The 19,655-nt window shown below is 45.1% G+C and overlaps 1 protein-coding gene across 5 annotated transcripts in view; it reads left to right on the forward strand.

The window, feature by feature from the left end:
• Positions 1-19,655, forward strand: part of LOC135289156 (ubiquitin-associated protein 1-like) — a 116,244-nt gene that overhangs the window by 13,714 nt on the left and 82,875 nt on the right. For all 5 annotated transcript variants that reach the window (XM_064402574.1, XM_064402576.1, XM_064402572.1 and 2 more), the window contains exon 2: positions 2,147-2,187. In XM_064402574.1, coding sequence (XP_064258644.1) covers positions 2,154-2,187 — 34 coding nt within the window. In that variant the 5' untranslated portion in view covers positions 2,147-2,153. The remainder of the gene's footprint in view (positions 1-2,146; positions 2,188-19,655) is intronic.

Raw genomic sequence — 19,655 nt, forward strand, 5'->3', positions numbered from 1 at the left:
CTTAGGGAGAGGAGTCTCTCCTGCCATGCCATGGAGACTTTTCTACAAGAAACAGTTCTCTCATGGTTTTAATTTTCACGAATAGCAGCCACCCAGAAATCTGTAGTCGTGAAGTCCCTCCCACAGTTTGGTAGTCTTCTCACAACTACCACCATGGGTCATCTCAGCTTATTGGGGTGCAATTTTAAGGATGAGCTGTTTTAGTATAGAAACAAAAGTTTTTTTCTTTTCTCTCTGGGAACAGAGGTTTTCTTCTCCCATCCCTGAGGCCAGCTTTCTCATCTCTCTCTGTTCAAGTTTTTCATTAGATCACAGCTACTTCAGTATCTGCTTGCTTCAACACTGGTGCTTCTGCTCACGGCTATGACTAGAATGCTACATCCCCCCAATGCATTCCATGAGTTACAGGAAAAAAGTCTTGTGTCTTAATTATATCTTCACCATAGCCTTACAAGAGAATTTCAGCCCAAGACTAAGGCATCTCCTCATTCTCCTCCCATCTGGGATTTGACTCCTTCTTCACTGACCTCGGTGTCTCCATGTTGTTTTCTTTACGTGTCTTCCCCCATCCTTTTTCTCTCACTCGAGAGAGGATTGATGTCTGCAAGTTTCATCTGTGCACTAAGAGTTAGTGTCTCACCCAGGCCTGTGGATGGTCATGTGATCTCTGCCGGGGCGGCGGCCACTCTGGCTGCATGGCTGTTTTCTGCCCCCTGACGCATTCAATTCCAGCCGTGGGGCTGCTTTCTGCGTGGGGCTGCAGGGCCGCCTCTGTTCTTAGCCACATGATTTTCCGCGGTGCCAGCAGGATAGCTTGGCAGCTCACGGCTGGAGCAGGGCCCGGCTCGGTTCCACCCAAAGCTGAGTAGAGCCGGCCTGGCCCACCGGCCGTGGTTGGGACTCGCTCGTAGCAGAATCTCAGCCGAGCTGTGCCATGGGCTGAGCCGGCTGGGCTGTGTGGCGGAGCAGAGCCCAGCCCGGCCAGCGTCCAGTTACCTGTTCAAAAGCCAGAAGCAAGAAAGTTTTTCCCGGGGTTTGTTCTTTTTAAAATGTCATTTCACAGAAGCGTATTCAGTTCTCTTAAGTGGTTTAACAGGGTGTCAATATTCAAAACTAGCCAGCTGGTTGCTTCTGTCAGGTCTGAAGGAAGTTGCCAAGGTCCTTACAGGGAATCACTTCTGTAGCTCATGGATTTTTTCCTTAACTAAAAACCAAACTATGTTAAACCACAACAACCAGATAACTTCATGTTTTGGAAGAATGGCTGTTGGATATTTCATATAGCTGGTGGGCTTCAGAAACAAAAGGCAACTCTGATTCTTTGTTATGTATAATGCCACACAGAGGACTTTAAAAATAATTTATTTGAAGAATTATGCTGTGGTGTCTTAAGAAAGGTATTGTGATGTATTTCTAATCTAGCAAAAGGACCAATTATGTTACTGAACATACCATGAGCATCCTGGATCAGTTCTTTCTCAGGACAGGCTGGCTCTGTTAAAAGCTGGCTAGGTGCTTCTGTGTTTAACATCTTGGCCATGTAGGATTTGCATCCATATTTTAAGTTGCTAATAAAATTCTGTGGGTAGTGAATGAGGCCTCTTGTTAACATTGTTTTCTTGTGTGTATCTAAAAATATCTTCCTAATGTTACCATTTATTATATACCTCTATTGTGCATTTTCCAGTGTGTCAAGACAAGTGCCATGGTGGCTGACTGCATACCCAGTATGATAGTATCTCTTTTTAGAGCAGCGAGGATTAAACTGAAGAGGACAAGTGTGTTATTTCCAGTAGGAAGGGCTAGTCTTAATGCTAGGGGAGGCAGGGTGCGCTCTATGGTGCTGGGACAGAGCAGCCTCTGAACACTGTGATCTGGAAAACTGCCTTTCTGATCAACCTAGCTGCTTCTTGGCTCTGTTTTGACTTTCTTCTTCATTTTGCCAGTTAGATTGTCATACCCTGGGCTAAGTTATTTGCTTAATAAATTCTCAGAGCTATAAAATAATTTTTCTTATCTTTCTTGGGAACAGGATAAACAGCAAGTGTCTGCTACATGTCCCTTAATCTAGAGATAGGACAGTGTAGAACTGCATAGGCTTATGCTGTACTACATGTTGTTAAAGCTGTTTTAAAATGTTTTTCAGGTTCTAAATGGCTTCTAAGAAGTTGGGATCTGAGTCTCATGGTAAGTAAAATCTGGTATCCCTATCTCTTCAATAAGATGAATGTTACTATTGCTGCTGACTCATGTCCCAGCCTAGACAGTCCATAGAGACTAATCTGTTCAGCCTCTGAGTTGATTTTTTTTTTTTAATTAAGTACCTTGCCTTCCTTCTTGCATAGGTACTTGCTGATGCCATGCCTGTTCTCTGGTTAAAGTAAAATTCAGCCCATGACTGTTTCCTACTTGCTCATGACAGATTAATACCTTCTCCTTCCCCCCGCTTCCCCCTCCAAAATCAAAGCCGAACTGCAGTTGTGATACTGATTTGATGTTTGCTGACGTGGACACTAGATTTGTAGCTCCTTTCTATGGAAGTCGCATGAACAGCTGGATTGAAAGTGAAGCTTTTAATATATCATAGAACTATGCTTTTTGCTCAGCAGTGAATTTTTTTCCTGAATTGGACTAATCTGGTTCAGCAGGCAAGTGAAGAGAATATTTTCTTCTACATTTAAGATGCATAGTGTCATGAAGATGATTGGTATAATAAAAATTATTTACCTGTATATGTGCTTATCTCTTAAGGATTAATATTTCTGTGGAACATTAAAGTCCAGTTTGTTGTATGTCATGTATCTTCTTCAAATCAGCAATCATTCAATGCAGTACAGGGCAGTTCATGTGAAATTTCTAACACAATTTTTTTTGTGCTATAGAAACTCAGCATTGATCTTTCTGGGTAATCTTTCTGATAAGAGGGTCCTGGGGAATTCCATTTTTCTTTCAGCTTTTTATTCAGTCTTGCAAGTAAAAAGTTGAACTACAGAATAAGAAATGCCTCACTTAAATACATGGTTAAGGATTAATAAAACTGACCAATCAAAACTCAATTTTTATATGGTCTCCTTTGTGGCCCAGTGATCCTGCTGCAATATAATGAATTTATTTATTTGCTATCTGCCAGCTTTTTACCAGTTGTTCTCTTGTATCTATGAACATGCTGATCTGCTTGTCTTCTGAGTCTATTTTTACTTCTCTCTTTTGCTTCCTAAACCAGACTAGCAATGACACTGCTCAGAGCTAGAATTCAATCTGTCTTAAATATTTCTCAAAACAGTATGGTGTGGTGGAACATGCTCCTGGCTTCAAAATAACTAAATCAAAACAAATAGTGCTGTAAGCTGGCTGCTTAACTTGTCTGTTCTTCTATGTACCTTCTGTTCCTAATGATACCAGTCACACTGTCATGGTATTGTTTCTGAGGAGTAGTAGAGCAACTTCCTTGGCTTATTATGTCTTAAGTAATTAGCAAGGCAATTTTCAGTTTTCTCCAGGGTTGTTAAGAATTATTTCGACCAAGTGAATTTTGGCTTGCTGTAAAGCATCTAGTCCAACAGCTACCTGGTTTTTATCAGTTCAGTGTCTCTGGCAGGCTGATAGAATCAGTCAATATAGTTGATGTATCTCTTGTACTTATTATTGAGCTGCTTATTGGGGGTTAGAGGACTGTTGTTGAATCACAGAATGGTTGAGGTTGGAAGGGACCTCTGGAGATAGTCATGTCCAAAACCCTGCTCAAGCAGAGCCAGCTAAAGCACCTACTCAGGACTGTGTTCAGATGGAGATGAAGATGGGAACATAAGGTATGGATGGAGAGGAAGGAACACTTCCTGTTTTGGAAGGTATTCTTAGCATACACCTATAACTATGCCTAAGTGTGTAACTTTAAATGCTCTTGTCATTTGAATAATTGGAAGTTCAAGCTTAAGTTCCAGTAAATAGTACCATCTAGAAATACAGCTCTCATCTATTGAACAAAAGGTTTGTTATATTAAGTGCAGTATGTTAATATTGCTGTTGTATTCTCACTGTCACTATATAACTTGAAAGCTCCTAATTCCAATTTCTGCGAATTATGTGTGTTTTGTGACCAGAAAAACTAAGTTCCACTTGGTTTCAAAACTGTTCCCCATTTATAACTAGTAACTGGTTTTATTTGAAATGTTTCAATTTTGCTACTTTAAGACAACAAAATTGTTGCTTGATGAGACACTTAAAAGGGCTTACGTTTTTTCATGTACTCTGAGTTACATGCATGGGAGAAATACCAACAAGATATTCTCAAGAGGTCAAAACAAGAATAAAAACTTTATTGGCAACTTCATAAAATCAGAGAACCTTGGCAAAAGGTTTAGAGCAGCTGTCTTAGGTTGTAAAATGTAGCTGGGGATGTGTATTCTACCATCTGTTAGAGGTGGGCCAGCTATCTTCTGTTAATTGGGCAGTTTTCTTTATCTCTTCTATAACCAAGCCTTCCTCCAAGAAACATCTTCTGTTAATGGGCCATTGAATCTCACTGCATGACTGATGAAATTATATCATCCCATTGTGAGATGCTCTGCCCAAGGGGAGGAGCCAAGCATTCCTACCTGGATATAATCTGAGAAATAGAACACCAGAGCCAGCCTTTTTCCACTGGATTCCCAGAGGAGCAGCTTTCTTCTCCACTGGATTCCCAGGCCCATCTACACCACCACTGGACTTTCAGAGGAAAACTACACCCTTCTGTAGGATCACTGCTTCAACAGAACCACATCTGTTTCTCCAGGAACACTGCAGCCACCATTTAATCAGACTTCTACCAATACCCTGTCCAACAACAGGGTGTCAGGTCGTATTCTGACTCTGTCAGTGTTATGGGTTTTTTTGTACTATTGCATTTGTATTTTTAATTTTCCTAATAACAAACTGTTATTCCTATTCCTGTATCTTTGCCTGGGAGCCCCTTAATTTCAAAATTATAATAATTCAGAGGGAAGGGGTTTATATTTTCCATTTCAAGGGAGGCTCCTGCCTTTTTTAGCAGATGCCTGTCTTTTCAAACCAAGACAGATTTTGGCGCCCAATGTGAGGCCTGAGGGCATTGAGAGAAAAAGGGTGAACAAGGAATAACAGTTCTTGAGTAACCTAATTTTTGTGTGCTGATATAGAGACCTTGTTAACTGTCACCATGTGGTCTAGCTTACCCTGGTTTTGGTGGCACGTGGTTGTGGCTATATTTCTCCCATTTGCAGGCCCTTATCTAAACATGGGTCCTATAACTAAGGCTACTGTGGCTGTTATCCAGTTTGCTTTATGCGTTAATAAGGTGAGGAACTAATAGATTTGTAACTTCCTCTGGAAAGCAGGCACATGGATTCAGAGCTATCACATACTAACTGTATGTTTTTGGGGTTACTTTAATAATGGTACTTACTGGGAGGAAATGACACCGGGTGAAATTTTCTCCCAACCCTTCACCCAGCTCTTTGGGTCTGCCCCACCAGTTTTGGAAGGGTTCAGATCTTCTCTAAATGCTATTGATATCACAGAGTGACTGGTGTTGCTAATAGGCCTGTTCTTTTTAGCATACAGAGATAAGTGTAGATTGACTTGGATAACCTCCCTGACACCTACCCCAGAAAACAGGGATGCTGCCCCAGAACCTGACACTGCCCTGGGGACTAGGGATGCTGCTGTCCCAGAGCCTGCCCCTGCCCCACAGCCTACCTCAGAAATGAACCACCCAGATTGGGTGGGGGTTCTGGTGAAGGAGATACATGAAATGAGCCAGATGCTGAAGGAGTACATTACTCCAGCTGGTGAGAAACCCTTCCCTCTGCCTCAAAGAGGGAGAGTCTAATGGTGCAGCAGTAAAACCCACAGATATTGCAACCATCCAGGTTCCAGCTGAACCGCAAGGGCAGTTACAGCCAGCAGCAGTTGCCCCTGTGGAAATGAGGGAGTCCAAGATGAAATCAGAGCACCCAGATAAGCATAACAAAAGAGGGCCCTCAAATCCCGCAGGGGAGCCAACGGTTGAGATCATCACCAAGTCCCTGACTTACGAAAGTCTCCGTGATCTGCACAAAGACATTGTACGACAGGGACGTGAGGCTTATACAACCTAGTTACTCCAGGTCTGGGACCTTACGGGTACAGGTGTGCAACTGGATGGTGGTGAGGCAAGGAATTTGGAACCCTTGACCCAGGACTCATGTATGAATCAGAATTTTGTAAGGGAGCCAGGGTCCCTTTCCCTCTGGGAGCGGCTTTTAATGAGTATAAGAGAAAGGTTTGTCCACAGGGAGACAATGAATGAGCACCATCCTAGAATGCGCTGGTAGACCCTTGAGGGAGGGATCCAACATCTGAGAGAAGTGGCGGTATTGGAGGTACTCTTTAGGAGGGATGGACAGCATGATAATGACCCTGACAAGGTCAGGTACACAGGGCAAATGTTGTGGAGTCTGGCAAATCTAGGGCCATCTCAATACACCACCTTCATTGCAATGAGTAATGCCAATACCAGACGAGAGACAGTGGGTTCTGTTGTCAACAAGCTTAGAAATTATGAGAGTACGTTCAATGGTCCAGTGCAGGCTCATGTCTCTGGCATAGTTAAGGACCTCAAAGAGGAGGTGAGAAGTGGTGAGGGAGGAGGTGAGGAGGAACAGTTCCCATATGGCACCAGTGCGAGTCACAGGCCCCAAAGTCAGAGCCCAATGTCCCCCAGCTAGAGAGAGAGGGTACACCCCATAAGCTGATCTGTGGTTCTACCTGCGCGACCATGGGGAAGACATGGGAAGGTGGGATGGGAAACCCACTTCTGTCCTGACAGGACAGGTGCACCAACTCAAGGAAGGAAACACTAACTGAGGGAGCTCCACTAAAGTGAAGGTAGCCTAAGCCTCCCATGACCGAGCTGCCGGGTATGATCTGTCAGATCCCCTTGAAGGAACCTCTAGTATGTACAGCCAGGAAAGAAATAAGAACCAGGGTTAGAGGGGCCCTGCCTCTAGCCAGGAAGAGGCACAGGAAAATTGTGTCTTTTGGACAGTGTTGATCCGATGGCTTGGCACATCAGAGACACAAAAATATGAAGCAATAGTTGATACTGGTGCACAGTATAACCTAATGCCATCGGGACATGTTGGGGCAGAACCTGTTTACATTGCTGGGGTGATTGGGAGATTGCAGCAATTGACCTTGTTGGAAGCTGAGGTGAGCCTGACTGGGAAGGAGTGGCAAAAACATCCTCTTGTCACCAGCCCAGAGGCCCCGTGTATTCTAGGCATAGACTTCCTCCGTAACGGCTATTACAAAGACCCAAAGGGACTCAGGTGGGCTTTTGGAAGAGCTACTGTAGAGGCAGAGGACATTAAGCAATTGAACACCTTGACTAGACTATCAGAAAACCCAACTGCAGTAGGACTCCTGAGGGTGGGAGAGCAACGAGTGCCAATTGCCACCTTGACGGTGCACCGCCGGCAGTATTGGACAAATCAAGATGCTGTGATCCCCATCCACAAAATGTTCAGTGAGCTGGGGAGCCAAAGGGTGGTCAGTTAGGCCCACTCACCCTTCAACAGCCCTATTTGGCCTGTGCACAAATCTGAAGGAGAATGGAGATTGACTGTTGAGTATCGTGGCTTGAATGAAGTGACTCCGCCGCTGAGCGCTGCGGTGCTGGACATGCTGGAACTCCAGTACAAGCTGGATTCCAAGGCAGCAAAGTGGTACGATACTACTGACATTGCCAATGCATTTTTCTCCATTCCTCAGGCCACAGAATGCAGGCCTCAGTTTGCTTTCAGATGGAGGGGCGTGCAGTACACTTGGAACCAACTTCCCCAGGGATGAAAACACAGTCCCACCATCTGCCATGGACTGATCCAGGCTGCACTGGAAAAGGGTGAAGCTCCCAAACATCTGTAGTGTATCAATGACATCATTGTGTGGGGGAACACAGCGATGGAAGTATTCAAGATACGAGAGAGGATCATCCAGATTCTACTGGAAGCCAGCTGCATCATTAAGAAGTGGAAAGTCAAAGGACCTGCCCAAGAGATCCAGTTCCTGGGGGTAAAGTTGCAAGATGGATGGTGTCAGATTCCCACTGAGGTCATCAATAAGATCACAGCAATGTCTCCACTGACCAGAAAGAAGGAAATACAGGCTTTCCTGGGCACCATAGGTTTTTGGAGAATGCACATTTCTGAATACAGCCAGATTGTGAGCCCTCTCTACCTGGTTACCTGCAAGAAGAATGATTTCCACTGGGGCTGTGAACAGCAACAAGCCTTCGCCCAGATGAAGCAGGAGATTGCTCATGCAGTAGCCCTTGGCCCTGTCAGGATGGGACCAGAGGTGAAGAATGTGCTCTGCTCTGCAGCCGGGAACAGTGGCTTGTCCTGGAGCCTGTGGCAGAAGGTGCCTGGGGAGACTCGAGGCCGACCACTGGGATTCTGGAGCTGAAGTTACAGAGGGTCCGAAGCCAGCTACACTCCCACAGAGAAGGAAATCTTAGCTGCCTATGAAGGAGTCCAAGCTACCTCGGAGGTGGTTGGCACAGAAGCACAACTCCTTCTGGCACCCCGACTACTGGTGCTGGGGTGGATGTTCAAAGCAAAGGTTCCCTCTACCCACTATGCCACCAATGCCACCTGGAGGAACTGGATTGCTCTCGTTACACAGAGTGCCTGTATTGGAAAACTGAATTACCCTGGGATTTTGGGGATAATTACAAATTGGCCTGAAGGTGAAAACTTTGGTCTCACTGATGAAGAAGAGCAGGGACAAGTGATAAGGGCTGAAGAAGCTCCACCGTACAACCAACTACCAGCAGAAGAAATAGAATACGCTCTTTTCACTGACGATTCCTTTGGTATCGTACAGATGAAACAAAAGTGGAAAGCAGCCATATGGAGTCAAACACAACAGGTTACACAAGCTACTGAAGGAGAAGGTGGATCTAGTCAACTTGCTGAACTCAACGCTGATCAGCTGGCCCTGGACATTGCTGAAAGTGAGAAGTGGCCAAAGCTATACCTTTATACCAATTCGTGGATGGTAGCCAATGTTCTTTGGGGCTGGCTGAAAAAGTGGAAAAAGGCCAACTGGCAGCATAGAGAAAAACCAATCTGGGCTGCTGATGAGTGGAAAGACATTGCCACTCAGGTAGAGAAACTACTTGTGAAAGTTCGTCACGTAGATGCCCATGTCCCCAAGAGTCGGGCTAATGAGGGATACTGAAACAACAAGCAGGTAGATCAGGCTGCAAAGATACAGGTGTCAAAGATAGACTTACATTGGTAACACAAGGGAGACCTACCTCGATGGACCCATGATGCCTCAGGTCATCAGGGCAGAGATGCTACCTGTAAGTAGGCATGAGCCCAAGGATTGGATCTAACCATGGACAGTATTTCTCAGGTTTTCCATGACTATGAGACATGTGCTAAGATCAGGGAGACCAAGTGGGTGAAGCCCCTATGGTATGGTGGGTGACAGTCCAAATATAAGTATGGGGAGGCCTGAGAGACTGACTACATCACACTGCCCCACATACAATGAGGCAAGCACTATGTGCTATGTTGGAAGCCACCACTGGGTGGCTGGAGACCTACCCTGTGTCTCACGCTACTGCCCGGAACACCATCTTGGGCCTGGAAAAGCAAGTCCTGTGGAGACATGGCACCCCTGAGAGAAATGAGTCAGACAACAGGATCCATTTCAAGAATGGCCTTATAAACACCTGGGCCAGGGAACATGGTATTGAATGCATATATCATATCCCTTATGCACCAGCTGCCGGGAAAGTTGGATGGTGCAACAGACTACTTAAGACTACCCTGAAGGCACGTGGCGGGGGGAACTTTAGGAATTGGGAAATGAACTTAGCAAACGCCACCTGGATGGTCAACACCCAAGGGTCCGTCAATTGAGCTGGTCCTGCCCAGTATGAACCCTTGCACACAGTGGATGGAGATAAAGTCCATGTACTAGTGAATGGTATTTTAGGAAAGACTGCATTAATCCCACCTCAGGCAAAGGCAAACCCATCCATGGGATTGTTTTCACTCAAGGACCTGGTTACAATTGGTGGGTAATGCAGAAAGATGGAGAAGCCTGTTGTTTCTACAGAGAAACCTAGTCTTAAGTGAGAACTGTGTGTCAGATTTAAGTGTGTAGAGTTTATTGATTTGGGTATGATGCAGATATTAATAGAATAAGGGGTGGATAATGTCTTAGGTTGTCAAATGTGGCTGAGGTTGTTTATTCTATTGACATCTGTTAGAGGTGGGCCAGCTATCTTCTGTTAATTGGGCAGTTTTCTTTACCTCTTCTATAACCAAGCCTTCCTCCAAGAAACATCTGTTAATGGGCCATTGAGTCTCACTGCATGACTGATGAAATTACATCATCCCATTGTATGATGCTCTGTCCAGGGGGAGGAGCCAAGCATTCCTACCTGGATATAATCTGAGATTTAGAACACCACAGGCAGCCTTCTCCCACTGGATTCCTAGAGGAAGACGAGGGCCATCTACACCACCACTGGACTTTCAGAGGATAACTACACCCTTCTGTAGGATCACTGCTTCAACAGGACCATATCTGTCATTCCAGGAGGACTGCAGCCACCATTTAATCAGACTGCTACCAGCATCCTGAGCAACAGTGTGTTAGGTTGTATTCTGACTCTGTCAGTTGGGATTTTTTTGTTTGTACTATTGCATTTGTATTTTTAATTTACCTGATAAAGAACTGTTATTCTTTTTCCCATATCTTTGCCTGAGTGCTCCCTAATTTCAAAATTATAATAATTCGGAAGGAGGGGGTTTACATTTTCCATTTCAAGAGAGGCTTCTGCCTTCCTTACAGACACCTGCCTTTTCAAACTAAGGTAGCAGCATTCAATCAACATTAAACACTTCACAAAGCATTAACTTCGCTCATTCAACTTAACTAACTTCAAGCTCATCCAATTTTCACTTACTTGACATTCCAAGAAGAGGGAATTAGTAGAAAAAGAGAAACAAAGAAAAAACCAAACATAGCTACCACTCCTAGTTCCAGTGGTGTTCAGCTAATAGGAAATTCCAAGAGCAGGTAGGGCCAAGCAAGACATGCTTGCTTTGTTTCTCAGGTTAAATATCCTTTGGCTTTCCCGGACCATTCCCCCATGTGGGACTTCTGGTGTTCTGGCCACTCTGGGGTTAGCCTTGGACTCCAGGGGTGGGGTGTGGAGCATTGCCTCTGGTGTGATAATGATTGGCAGCCACTGTGGGGCTGGGATACAGGCCTAGGGAGGCATGGGGTATACAGGGCAGTACATTGCCTTACCAAAGGCGAGGCCCAACTTACCCCTTCCCTCACTCACGTGCACCCAAAATGTTTTGAGCCAGCAATCTCCTTCAGTCTCTCATAGCTTCCAAACTGGAGTACACTTCTATGAGTTGGCCAGCATATTATACTCAAGTCTTACTCCTGTAGTGGAACCTTGGGCCAGGAATGTCATATGGCACATGGTGTCAGACATGAGACTGACAGGCACAGTTTTGCCAGGGCTATTCTCAGAACTTCCTCAAAATGCTTTTAATTGCTAGAAGGATTTTGAGCTTTGACACTGGCTAAGTGCCAGGCCCTCACCAAAAAAACATTCATTCTCCTCTGCTATAGTTGAGCAGAGGAGGGGGAAAGAAAAACTGAAGGGCTCATGAGTTTAGATAAGGATTAGGAGAAAACACTTTAAGGGCAAAAGAGGTTCAAAATTTAAAAGGTATAAAAAAAATTATTAGCAGAATTAAAATTAACAGAATTAAAAGATTATAATGAGAACTAAAATAAACTTTTAGAACACCTTTTTCTCCCCTCCAGCCCTTCCTTCCTTCCCACTGACAGTGCAGGGAGACAGGGTGTGAAAGTTTTGGTCAGTTTTTCACTCAAAATCTTTCTTCAGTTTTCTAAGGGAGTCTCTTCTGCTATGCCGTGGGGTCCTTCCCACAGGAGACAGTTCTCTGTGAACTTCTCTAGCATGGTTCTAATTTTCATGAGTAGTAGTCCTGCCTGAACCTGCTGTAACGTGAGTCCCTCCCACAGGCAAAAGTAGTCTTCCCAAACTATATGGCGTGGGTCATTTTAGTTCACGGGGTGTAGTCTTCTAAGGATAAGCTGCTCTAGTATGGAAGGAAGGGCTCTCTTTTTCTATCTCTGGAAGCAAGGGTCTTCTCTTTCTTTTCAATTTCCTACTAGATTACAGCTTTTCAGCATCCAGTTGCTCCAGTATGAGCACCTGTCATGATCAGTCCTTACGAATGGGTTTCGTGATGGTTCATTTTACTGATGTCAGGGTGCAAAAACCGACATGACAAGGGGGTTTGCAGTGATAATCAAGAACAAATGTACCTTTATTGAATGACCACAGCAAAATGCATTAGGGAGGGGGGAGTGAGGAAAAAGGGAAAGAATAAGGAAAAAGAGAGGGGGAAAGAAAAGGAAGGTATATAGCTACCAAACGTAGAACGACGTAGTCCTTTGAAGTCCAGTTGACGAAGCTTGTCATATTAATGTAAGGGGAGATCTCGAAATCTCTAGCTAACTCAGGGGTTTTTATTATGAGAACTCTATTGAAAATTGCGAAGGAGGGGGAAACAGATACAGCAGTCCATGTTCTCAGCAATGGGCGAGAACCATTGTCTTCTTGGTCCAGTGGTCGGCAAACATCTCGCTTTGGTCAGCTTGCCTCCCCCACACACCTCCCCCCATGACAGGGGTTTCAGTCTCAGTCCTTGGAAGGAAGGGGGAGCTTTTCCATATGGGGATCTCATGTGTCAGTCCTTGAGGGAGAGGCTTCTCCCATCTCAGTCCATCTGTCACAGTGGTTGTACAGTAGATGAAGGGTCTTCCGTGGGGACCACCAAAAAGGTCATTCCACAGAAACGTCCAGCCAAGTCGAGAGGTGAGGAAATTCCAGAACCAGTGTTGCGAAGCGATGCAGGTAAAGAAGAGCACAGCGCCCCTTCTTTCACTGGATGCAGTGTTCCATGGTGGGCAAACACACCTGTGAACAATGACTTGGCAAGCCACAAGCTTTGCTCAGGCCCCAGGATTTTGGTGGACAAGCAGAACCAGGACCCCAGAACAGGATCCTTATTTTTTTTCCCCGGTGGTCCTGGTTTCTGTCCTTTTCACAATGATTGTGAGGCAAAATGAGAGAAATTTCAGACAGAGACTTACAGCACCTTTTCTCATGGGCTGTGAGTGGATCTCTGCATCCCCCCATGCACTTCATAAGTTACAGGGAAAAAAATTGTTGTATTAGAGTCCTCGCCACAGCTTGTAGAAGAATCTCAGATTCAACGTTTGGAGCACCTCCTCCCCTTCCTTCCTTTCACTGACCTTAGTGTTGCCATGGTTTTTTACTCATGTGTCTTTACCTTTTCCTTTTCTCTGACTTGGGAGAAAATTGTTGTCTGTAGGTTCATCTATTCTCAAGTTCTATCAATGGAAAAGTTCTTACAGGGTTTTGCAGTGCTGAAAGGTTGATTTTGTCTGGGCTCCGTATCGGGGAATTGCTCACCATGCCACTTGCTGTTGGCCATGTAGTCCCTGCTGGCACCTTGTAGGCAGTGCTGTCAGCATCCAGCACCTCTCTTCATGCAGGGTGCTGAAAAGGAGAAGCTGCTGCTGCCGCCTCTGCCCTTCTGCTCATAGCACAGCTGGCTAGAAACAGCTAAGCAGGCAAAGTTCGCTGTGAGCCATGACGAGATGGCAGCAGCCTTATGCTCCCGGCCACTCCCAGCACCAGCTGCATGGCTGCTTCGGGCACTGGGAGGGCCCTAGCTGTGGTGCCTCCCCACCCCTTGAAAAAAAAAGAGGACTGCGCACATCTTTTTCCTTCTTAAATATGTCATCACAGAGGCTTTACCAACTTCTCTAATTGGGCCAGCAACATGTCTATTGTCAGAGCCTTCAGGGATTGGCTCTACTGGACATAGAAGTTTCAAGCAGCTTCTCTCTCAGAAGCTGCCTCTGGGGCTTCCCACACCCACTAAAAAAAAAAACAGATTGTTTGAAACTAACACAAAAGATGAAGTGGCTAACAGTGTCCTGGTTCAGGACAAATTTGGGAGAGAACCCCCAAAGGGGCTCCTCTAGAAAAGCAGATTCAATTGGCCCCTCCCCCCAACCGTTTCGGGAGAAACTACCTCTTTGGAGAAAAGTGGAAAAAAACCTGTTTATTAAACAATAAAACCCAAGCAATATTAAACAATAAAACCTTTTGCTGCTCCAAAAAGAGATAACAAACTCACAAAAGTCCTCTGCCCGGGTTGCAGCTTGGCTCACTCAGTCTGTTATCAGTCCTTCCAGCGCTGGAAATGCCACGGCCCAGGCCAGGCCCGGTGGGCCATGGGTGCGAGCTGCCAGTGCTCTTCTGGGTGTTCAGTCCAGAGCAGGTTTGAAAAGGTCCAAGAAAAAGAAAAACTACAGTCCAGGGAACTTCTTTGCCTCAGCTAGCTAAAACTAACTAAAAGTAAAGGAGAGCTCTGTCTTGCTGCATGTCCATCCGCAGACAACACAGTCCAGGAGCAGGAATGTGGAGGAGTGAGTGCAGTGTCTGAAAACAAACAGCGTGCTTCTTCCCTCCCCCCTTCACTCTCTGGAACAAGTCTTAAAGGTGCAAAACTTATTATTCAGTATAAACAGAACAAGACATTTGGGGATAAAAGCATCATATAGTCAACCCAGGACACAGCCATATTAAAGAACAGTTAAAAAACCCTTTAATTGCTCCACTTTAAGATGTGAGTATACAACAGTAGCTTGTATAATACTTCCTCTACATAGGTTTTTCTTATTGCTTTAGAATTTGTCATTAAAAAAAATTTGGGCTTTTACCCATCAGTGTGTTGAAGCAGAAGGGTCATTTGTTTACAAAAATAAAAGGATTCTTGGCTTTGTAGATCAGATTTTAATTTCATGGTTGATGCAGTCCAGATGCCTGGCACCCACCAAAGCCGCTTGCTCGCTCCCCTACACAGTTGCATAGGGGATAGAAAATTTAACATAGGGTTTGTGGGATGAGATAAAGACTGGGAGAAATCACTCCCCAAATTCTGTCACAGGCAAAACAGACTAAAATTAAAAATATTAATTGAATTTATTGCTAACAAAATCAGAGCGGGATAATGAGAAGTAAAATAAACCCTTAAAAACACCTTCCCCCCACCTTTCCTCCTTCCCAGCCAGGCAAGGAGACAGGGAATGGGTGTTATGGTCCATTTATCACCTGTGGTTTCTCCCACTGCTCAGGGAGAGGAGTCATTCCCCTGCTGCACTGTGGGGTCCCTCCTACAGGAGACAATTCTCCGCTAATTTCTTCAGTGTGAGTCCGTCTCATGAGCAACAGCTCTCTGCAAGCTGCTGCAATGTGAGTCCATCCTACGGGCAACAGTCCTCCTCAAACTGCTGCAACGTGGGCCACTCTTCCACGGGGTGCAGCCCTTCAAGGACAGGCTGCTCCATCATGGGCCCCTCTCTCCACAGGCCTCCCACAGGGACACAGCCTTCTCTCAGGCATCCCCCTGCTCCTCCATGGGGCTCCTCCAGGGGCTGCAGGTGGATCTCTTAATCCCCATGGATCTCCATGGGCTGTAGGGGGACAGCTGCTTCACCATGGTCTTCACCATGGGCTGCAGAGGAATCTCAGCTCTGGCACCTGGAGCGGCTCCTTCCGCTCTTCTCCACTGACCTTGGTGTCTGCAGAGTTCTTCTTCTCACGTGTTCTCATCTCCACCTCTTCTTTGTCTGCAATTACAACTGCACAGTCACTTTTTTTTCTTTCATCTTAAACATGTTATCCCAGAGGCCTTACCATCATTTCTAATTGTCCCAGCCTTGACCAGGGGCAAATCCATCTTTGGAGCTGTCAGGGATTGGCTCTGCTGGACATGCAGGAAGTTTCTGGTAGCTTCTCACAGAAGCCACCCCTTCAGCCCCCCAGCTACCAAAGTTTGACGTGCAAACCCAATATACTTCACTAGACTAGAACTGTTCTGATTGGGCTGGAACAAAGTGAATACTATGTCCATCCATGTTTTGCTTCAGGAAGACTTAGTTTTCAAATGTCCTAAAATACTTGGTGTGTTTCTTAATGTGTGCTTGTGGGTTTTGTAGCAAAGTTGTATTCAAGACAAGGTTATATCACTGGTCATTATTTTAAAAAAAGCATACTAGGAAGAAACTAAGTGGGTTTTGTTGTTTGGGTGTTTTTCCTGTACCAAAACAGAGTGTTGCTATGTAAGTACCACAATGTGTGTTTGTATTCTCAGTGGCTAGTATCAATTTCAGACAAACAAGAAGTCTCTTCAAGGGGAGGTGTCTTATAAGGGGAGGTGTTGTTTTGAACAACACGACTTAGTATGTCAGTAGATCTAATAAGATGAGTATTTGCAGCACTTCAGTAATTTGGACTGTGAGATCAGTGCATAGAGGTGAACCTGTGTTGCAGTGCATTGCAACTTGGTTCATCGTGTCCAGGGAGGGTGCAGCTGCTAGCGCCGGTATGGGAACAAACAAGACAGGTCCTCGTTTCAGAAATCTTGAGAATCCATTTATTACCCCAGGGAGGAAGGGCGGGATGTAGACAAAAAGACGGGGCAAAGGCAGGGTTGTGGAGTTTTTATAGGGTATCGCAGGGGTGGAGTTAGGGTTTGGGTCAAGGCAGGAGTTATTAGCAACACAAGAAAGGTAAGATCAAATTCCTGTGTCTTAGGAACAGGGGCATTCCACAATTCCCCCGTTTTTAAACTGATTAATGCATGCTGAATAACTTATAATAAGGGGATTCTTGGGAATATGACTTAATAGTTTACAAAACCAAAATTAATATTATTAAGCTAAATTAACAAGGAATAGAAAAGCATTTGAGACTTAATCACAAAGGATAAAGTAACACAAATGATGATACTTGATTAAATGAATGCATTTTTACTTAATGAGTTAATAGTTCAATCTCTTCTGGCTTTTGATCTTCTCACCAGAAGGGGTGCAGTTCTTTGATCTTCTCTTAATGAGGGGCACAGTCTTTAGTGTTTGGTCTCGGCTTTGGTACTGGTGTTATGGGTGTTGTTATCTTGAATGATGAAATGATGATGATTGCAAAGCGAAGGAAGCGGTGAGGGCCCCAGGCGTAGGGCTTGGAGCAGGGCCAGCACTGGGGCGGGCGTGGTGAGGCCTGTTGATTTCTTCACGGGGCCAAGCAGCCTTGCCACGCATGCCTGGGGCAGGGCCAGCTGCAGCGGCACAGCACGAAGAAGGGGGAAGTAGGTAGGGGGAAAGGGGAGGTTCGGGACCAGAAAAGAAGGACTTAGGCGGGAAAAAGGGGACTCTTAAACAGCGTGGTAAGACCCATTTTTAGAAGGAAGGCCCAGGATGGCGAGGCCATCACCTTCCCAGGTAAGGAACGGGGGATATGGAAAGATGGGGCAAAGGAGGACACAGGATGGCGAGAGGACGGTAGCACTCTTGCGTCACTTCTGGACAGATTCTGTCCCTTGTTCTGCCTTCAAGGAAAGGGGGATTGGGTGGCGGAGAGGGACATGGAGTGACAGAGAGATGGTAGCAACTCCGTGCTGTCCTGGCAGTTTTCACTCCTTGCCGCACTCTTAGGAACAAAAGGGTAAGGAAAGATATGTATGAGAAATGGTTACTTACTTTTAATAATTTTAGAAAGGTTTATTAAACCTTATCAAAAATACAACAGAAGACTGAATAGAGAAAAAGTTACCGTGCCGGGAGCAGCGGATTTTCCCAACCATATGCTCACCCACACAATGGAGGTTTCACCTTTTAACCCTTTAACCCTCCCAAAGTTCTGTCCATCTACACCTTCTTCGCTGTCCAGTGGTGGAGATCTCTTCCTCAAATCCTGATTGGAGGTCAGCTGTCACCATAGTAACAAGCCGACCCTCCCAGATGTCCCAACCCCAGCTGTCTCTTGATAACAATGCAAGGGGGTAAAACATAACTACATATCTATAAAACTTTTCTTAACCTATATACATGATATTTGTCTGTTAATTGTGAGAGTCAATCATCACATTACTCATCTATCACAATCTCCCCTTTTCCTTTTCTACAGATTATTTGGCTCGAACAATTTAACCCAATGAGTCATACTAGCATCTATTGATGTGGGCAAGGACAGAGGGAACCAAAGGGAAAAGAAAGAAAAACCTTCCTTAGACACCCTTATCCAGAATGAACAGAAGGACTTTACAGAGGCCCAGTATGGCTTTTACTCCCATCTACCTTGCCTATGAGGTTGCTACCCATAGGAGGTGTCTTAGTGGTGAGTACAGAGGCCAACACGGTCTTGCCCTCTAGTCCCTTTTGTATTCGAAGACAGTTGGGGAATTACAGAGGTCAGGCATGGCCTTGTGTCTACCTTACTATGCCTATGGGGTTACTACCCGCAGCAGGGTTATAGGGTCTTCTTGGTAGCAAACAAAGGGGCCAACCTGGTCTTGCCCTTCTTCCTTTGTCTTATTTTCTTAAGGAAGCTGTGCCATTACTTTTTATGGTCCATTGTGTACTTCCCCTCAACAGATACTCATAATCCTTCCCCATTAAAACATGAAAACAAACAAGCAAATGACAACAGTTCTTGGTTTGGCTGGTGAAAGCTTGATTCTACTTTTTGGGTGTCTTGGTCTTTTCCTGGTTGTCTCTCAGTCTTTGCTTGAGAGTCCATCTCGTCTCACACAGTCTGGATGTTATAGTCCATTCTTTGGGTTCTTCTACTGGGCCTTTATCTCTGTTGGCATGAGTCCATCCCCGCTCTGCAGTTTGCATGGCTGATTCGGTGGTGAGCAGTACCTCAAAGGGACCTTCCCACTGAGGAGCTAGAGGCTGATCTCTCCATGACTTGATCATTACCTAATCCCCAGGATTAATATTATGTATTCTGAAATCCAGGGTGGTAGTTTGAGGAATTGCCCCTTTATGTCTTAGCCCTTCTAAGGTTTGTGCTATAGGTATAACATATTTCTTGGCATTGGTTTCCCCTTCCTCATAGGTGGCAGCCTTCTGGAGTGAGGTTAGGAAGGGTAACCCAAACATCATTTCGTAGGGTGAGACCCCCAGATCTGACCAGGGTTGGGTTCTAATTCTTAATAAGGCCAAAGGGAGACATTTGATCCATGACATTTGGGTTTCAATCATTAGCTTAACTAGAGTTGTTTTAAGAGTTTGATTCATCCTTTCCACCTGACTGAAACTTTGTGGATGCAATGGAGTGTGTAACTCCCATTTCATTCCCAGGTCTTGAACCACTTTTTGCAATATCTTTGATGTGAAATGAGTTCCCCAGTCTGAATCAATCCTGTTTACCATCCCGTATGGGGGAATGATTGATTCTAGAAGTGTTTTACTCACAACATTGGCATTGGCTTTAACACTGGGTACCACCTCTACCCAATGAGTCAAGTGATCTACTATCACTAGCAAAAACTTCCACCATTGTACCTGGGGAAGCTCAGTAAAGTCTACTTGGATGTTTTGAAAGGGCCGTAAGGCTAGTTCTCACCCTCCCCTGGGTGTTTTCCTCATGACTTTCTTATTGACTTGTTGACTCGTTTTAGGGCATATAGCTCACATGCTTG

Source organism: Passer domesticus, chromosome W (genome assembly GCF_036417665.1).
Source record: "Passer domesticus isolate bPasDom1 chromosome W, bPasDom1.hap1, whole genome shotgun sequence".
NCBI classification, from domain to species: Eukaryota; Metazoa; Chordata; class Aves; order Passeriformes; family Passeridae; genus Passer; species Passer domesticus.